We start from the raw sequence: 6,206 nt of genomic DNA, 5'->3' as shown, positions 1-6,206 counted from the left end.
CACGTGGCGGGCGGGGGCCGGGCGCACACGCAGCGCGGCCGTCGCCGGCCCCGCCCCTCGGGGCAGGCGCGTCGTGCAGCCCAACTCACCTTTCAACTTCGCTCCCGCCGCCCTCCCCAGCCCTGGGCTCCGGCGCGCTCCCGAGCACTTTCCCATGCGCGGAGCGCACCTTGGCTGCCTCCGTAAGTGTCGAGCTAGTTAAGGGTTAGAACTTAGTTTATGACAGCGCTATGTAATAAAGCTGGCCTCACCTTTGCTTCCTGAAGAACGACACCAGTCCTCAAACCCACTCACCCCACTGACAGCGTCTCTGGTTCCACGTCCCACCCCCTCTCGGCAGCACTCGTCTAGTTTGCCCAGTCCCTGAAGGCGTGTGTCCCCTGGAAAGACATTTGCCCCGGTAATTTAATTTTAACACGAAGAAATGCTTACATTTGTGGTGCATAAACTCCATTGAGTTGGTTGCAAGGTATTCATGCCAAGATATGGAAGACGTGGAGATACTCATTTAGAACTGTAGAATTACAATTAGCAATGACAGTAATTCAAAGGTTAGCGTCCCAATCTTTACACTACTTTTTACTTAGTTCTCTCGGAAAGAAGGCTTGACCACATTTTCAAAGTAGGTGGAAGGTCCCTTGCAGCTAAGGTTGGAGACCAGCTTGGGGGCGGGGGAGGGTAGACTCACCAACCTCTCTGCTTTTATAGAGCATCAAACACCTTATTTGCATGCTCCTACCCAGTCATTTGCTAGGCGTTACAAAAACCGTGGGTTTAAAAGTCACAACACCAGAGTTCCCCGGTACAATTCTTGCAGGACAGTTTAAGTCAACTCCATGGCAGTGGGCTTCTTTTTGCTTGTCATTTGTTTTTCTTAGCAGTGTTGAAAGCATAAAAACATGTATGCTAGTGACTGACATTAGATGAGATCTGAGAATTTAATACATACATAACAACATTTGACCTGGAAAGGATGAAAAGCCGCTGATCTACTTTCTGGCCCCCGTTTGGCCACAAATATATGTCAATTCCTTCCTCTGGGTCTCCGTTTTCACAGGTACAGAATGATGACATTGGGCAAAAGCAGTCAGTATGTTGCAAGAAACAAATGAACAGGACTTTGCTCAGAGGTCAACATACTTTGGAGACAGAAGAGCCAATCCTGTACCTCAAAACAATTCAAAAATTATTTGAGAGCATAAATATATATATTTTACAAACCAATGAAATCACCATTATTTGAATAATACCCTTTAAATGTTTTCAATTTTACTCCGAGCCACATGTATGTACTAAAAGAGCCACATAGGGCTCCCAAGCAGCAGTTTGCCAACCCTGCTCTATCCACACGTGGGTATGAGTTAGAATTGAGGGGTTTGTGTTAGGCCGGGTGAACTAGAGAAAGAAATGCATAGACACTGATATGAGTATAAGAGAGATTTATATAAAAGAGCAATTCTATATTAAGAGAAAAGCCCAGCTCAGTCCAGATCAAGTCCATAAGTCCGATATTAGCCCATATGTCTGATACTAATCTATAGATTTCTCTTCAGACTCACGCAACACATGCAACGACGCCGAATGCAGGAAAATGGCAGGCCAGTGGGTGGAACGTTTTGTGGATCCAGTGGCTGTGGAAACATCTCAGCGCTGGCGTGGGTCTTGGCGTGTGAACTGTGTCGCTGTAAGTTGAGGTCCCTTTAAGACATCTCTGGAGCTGGGCCAGACTGGTGGTTGGTGACCTGGCTGACAGTTGGTGACCTGCCTTGTGATTGGCTGCTGTGTTGAGATAGCCTAGCTCTCTCTATATAGAGAGGAAGACCTGGCAGAAGACTAGACTTGAAGGACTGCTAGTGTCTCACAACTCTCTCTCACGGGAGTGAGTTGCACTGAGTCATTTGTAGTGCTTTATAATTTAACTGTTCATTTCTTGTATTATATATTTATATGTATATAACTTAACAGTTCATTTCTTGTGTTATATATCTAATTATCTTTATAAATAAATATATTAAATTATCAGCAATTTGGTTTTATCTCTCTAGAGAACCCTGTCTAACACAGGTGGCACTAACTGCTAGCAGAAGTTAAAGGCAGCTTGAAAGAGGATGGAGTTCCTCATGTTAAGCTAGGTTACTACAATAGTCATAGCTATTTTGTAGAGTTAAAGGGCCCTGGTGACATAGTGGCTTACTCAATGAGCTGCTAACCCAAGGGTCAACAGTTTCACCCCCCCAGCCACTCCATGAGAGAAAGATGAGGCTTTCTGCTTCCATAAACATGTACAGTCCCAGAAACCCACAGGGACAGTTCAACTCAGTCTTATAAGACCACTATGACTCAGAATCAACTTGATGGAAGTGAGTGATTATGTTTCCCTCAGTTTACATTTAACTAATTTCATTTTACCTCAACTCTATCAGAGTCAATGTTTGCTAGGGAACCTGCTTGTTGTTCGTAGGTGATTCCACCCCGTAGCAACTCTCTGCACAGCGGAAAAAATCACTGCCATTTCCAGCATCATCTTCACAATTGATTAAGAGCCAGTTTCTGCGTCTCCCAACAATCCACGCTGACCTTTTCTTTCTGACCTTTTGCTTCCTTCATGGGTGATGTTCTTGATGTCCCTCCAACAGCTCGTGAGGTCTTTTGTCACGAGTGTTCAATGTATCAAATCCGTACTTGAGGTGTTCTCGAAATTCAGGTGGGCCAGACTCAAGGTTGTATTTTGGCTTTTATGAATTTGTTTGAATTTTCTCCAGCTTCATCCTGAACTTACATACGAGCAATTGATGGTCTGTTCCACAGTCAGCCCCTGGTTTGGTTTTAGCTGCTGATATTGAGCTCTGTCATTTCTTCCCACAAAACAAATGTAATCAATTTGATTCATGTATATTCCATCTGGAGAAGCCCATAATACTTTCAATATTCATTGTCAACATCATAGTTGAAATGCATCAATTTTTCTTTGGTCTTCCTTATTCAACATGCAACTTTCATATGCATGTGAAGCAATTGAAAATACCATGACGTGGTTCAGATGTGCATTAGTCCTCAAAGTAACATCCTTGTGTTTCCATATTTTAGAGAGGTCTTCTGCAGCAGTTTTAACCAGTGCAACATATCTTTTGATCTCTTGACTACGGGTTCCATGAATGTGAATTTGAAACAAACTGGAATCCTTGATAGCTGAGTGTATCCAACATAGTGTATAAAAGGACCGGGGCATGGTGGGGTGATCATATTTACCTATTTATTTATACATATATTAAAATCCATTCTGGAGACATTTCTTAAGAGACATATCTGCTACATATTTATGATACTTTTTTCCTGTGTCTCTGTCTAGAATGTTGTTGGGCATCACCAAGTCAATTCCAACTCAGAATAAGAACTGCCACAGAAAAAAAGAAAAGAACCACTCACATTGGGTTTTCTAGGCTGAAATCTTAAAATTTTTAACCCGGTGATTTATGCTGGTTCCATGAGCTCGAGTAGCCATGTAGAGACCCCTGCCAGCGCTGAGATGCTTATACCACCACTGGATCCACAAGACTTTCCACCCACTGACCTGTCATATTCCTGCATCCGGCATCATTGCATGTGTTTCATGAGTCTGAAGAGGAATTTATAGATTGGTATCAGACATATAGGCTAATATGGACTGACCTGGGATGTTTTCTCAATATTCAAATGCTCTTGTACACATACACATATACACTTATCAGTGTCTCTATGAATTTGTTTCTTTAGTCTACCCAGACTAACACACTGGCACATATATTTGTGGAATGATATATAAGCATACAAATCTACATGAAAATTTCCATAGAGGAAAATACTTCCTGTGAATGAAAAATGAGATTCAACATGAAGTCGGGAATTTGTCACTTTGTTTCCAGCACAATTTAGGTAAAAAAGTCACTAAAATTGATGACACATTATTTGGGGCACCTGATTTGACAGGGTAGAAATAGGTGTATAAGACTTCTGGCACTTGCCCTTCAGGTGTTTGAACTCTTTCTAACACCCCTAAGCTACCTTCAGTAACAATTTGGCGTCAGATATAGAATCTCTCATTGGGGAGAAAATGTTCAAAGAGCCAACACAACTATTCTGGCTGACTTACAAAACAAAACCTCACTGCCATCAAGTCAATTCTGACCAACAGAGACCCTGTAGGACAGAGGAGGAGGCCCTGTGGGTTTTCCAAACTAAAGCTCTTTACAGGAGTAGAAAGTCTCATATTCCCCCCATGGAGCGGCAGATGGTTTCAAACCGGCAGCCCAACACATAAACCACTAACCCAGGAGGGCTCCTTTTGGGCTAAATTGGCTGTTCTATTTCTCTAAACTGATTTTAAAAAACCTTACAGCTTTGACACCTTTCTTGTGTAACTGGTTAGTAGGTGAGATGTAGTCGATTAGTATGGTATTTCTAGCCATAATTCCTTATGTGAGGTACTGTAATTATGGGCTCTAAATCTGTTCTTGATCTGGATTTTCTACTGAAACCTGTTCAGTTTGGGTGGCCCTACTGGTATTTGAGAGCTCTGGTGGCATCGTGGTTACATGCTAGGTCAACAGTTCAAAACCACCAGCTGCTCTGAGGGAACGAGACAGAGTCCACTTCCATAAAGACTTACAGTCTTGGAAATGCATAGGTGCAGTTCTACCCTGCCCTATAGGGTCACTAGGAGTCTACATTGACTTACTGGCAGTGAGCTGAGTTTTTCAGCTCTTACTTGAAAATACCAGTGAAATAAGTTCCAGTAACACACAGCCACCACAGTACCACACACAACATCAACAATTATAGGAAGATGTCTTCCAGAAGAAGTACTTGTAGGTGAGTAAAATGACATATATTAAAGAATATTTGTTGCAGCATTATTTATGTCATAAAAAATTAGAAATATACAGCAATTGTCCATTAATGAGGAACTGGTTAAACATATTACAGTATACCAATACAATGGAATAAAATGTAATTGTAAAACTATAAATCGGTGTTGCCGATAAGGAAACTCAGGCGCCTGCACGGCCCTCTTTTTTCCAGGCGGCCAGGAAGAGGGCGGACATTCAGACAGAGCGTGCCTACCAAAAGCAGCCGACCATCTTCCAAAACAAGAAGAAGGTCCTCTTGGGGGAAACTGGCAAGGAGAAGCTCCCCCGTTACTACAAGAACATTGGCCTAGGCTTCAAGATGCCCAAGGAGGCCATTGGGGGCACCCACATTGACAAGAAATGCCCCTTCACCGGCAACATCTCTATCCGAGGGCGGATTCTGTCTGGGGTGGTGACCAAGATGAAGATGCAAAGGACCATTGTCATCCGCCGAGACTACCTGCACTACATCCGCAAGTACAACCGCTTTGCGAAGCGCCACAAGAACAAGTCTGTGCACCTGTCCCCCTGCTTCAGGGACGTCCAGATCAGCGACACGTCACAGTGGGCGAGTGCCGACCCCTGAGCAAGACCGTGCGCTTCTACGTGCTCAAGGTCACCAAGGCTGCGGGCACCAAGAAGCAGTTCCAGAAGTTCTGAGCCGCCAGCCTCCCAAGGAAATAAAGTTATTTTTGGTCTCACTCAAAAAAAACCCCACACAACTATAAAGCAATTCAAAAGTTCTATTTGAATTGATAGGAATCATCTTCAACATGGGAGAAAGACAGTGCTTTCTACTCTCATAAAGAGTACAGTCTCAGAAACTCATCAGGGCAGTTCTACCCTGTCCTACAGGGTCAGTGTGAGTCAGCATCAACTTAATAGAAATGAGGTGAGTTTCTGGGCTGGTATTTGAAGATACCAGTGACATGATTCCAGTATCACAGCAACACACAAGCCACCACAGTCCCACAAATTGGCAGAATAGTGGTGGTCTTCAAGAAGAAATCTTAATTTGAATGTAGGCTAATTTATCAATCCTTTTATTATAGTTTTTCCCCATTCTGTGCTTTTTAACCGTTTTACTGTTACATATTGCACATATCATACAATTCAATAGTCCAGTCACATCAAGAAAAGTTGGACCGTTGTACCGCAATCAGCTTTAGGACATTTTCTTCATTCTTGTGCTCATCGTTATTAGTTCTCCATTTCCCACCAACCTCCCCTACCATTAGAAATACTCAAGGGACCACTAGTCCAGTTACTGTGTCTATAGATTTACCGATGCTGGATTTCATACACAGAAAAGCACCAAAA

At 43.0% G+C, this 6,206-nt stretch overlaps 1 protein-coding gene and 1 pseudogene across 1 annotated transcript in view; one reads left to right on the top strand and one right to left on the bottom strand.

Annotated features, from left to right (window-relative positions):
- Positions 1 to 156, bottom strand: part of SIRT1 (sirtuin 1) — a 36,062-nt gene extending 35,906 nt beyond the window's left edge. The window contains exon 1 of the mRNA XM_004701124.2: positions 90 to 156. Coding sequence (XP_004701181.2) covers positions 90 to 156 — 67 coding nt within the window. The remainder of the gene's footprint in view (positions 1 to 89) is intronic.
- A 936-nt stretch (positions 157 to 1,092) lies between these two features.
- On the top strand, positions 1,093 to 5,587 carry LOC101655418 (annotated as a pseudogene).
- Positions 5,588 to 6,206: the final 619 nt, after the last annotated feature.

Source organism: Echinops telfairi, unplaced genomic scaffold (genome assembly GCF_000313985.2).
Source record: "Echinops telfairi isolate 266 unplaced genomic scaffold, ASM31398v2 ScPeMD7_70;HRSCAF=299, whole genome shotgun sequence".
NCBI lineage: Eukaryota > Metazoa > Chordata > Mammalia > Afrosoricida > Tenrecidae > Echinops > Echinops telfairi.
The sequence above is the reverse complement of the archived record's forward strand: the minus strand, read 5'-3'. Positions and strand labels throughout refer to the sequence as shown.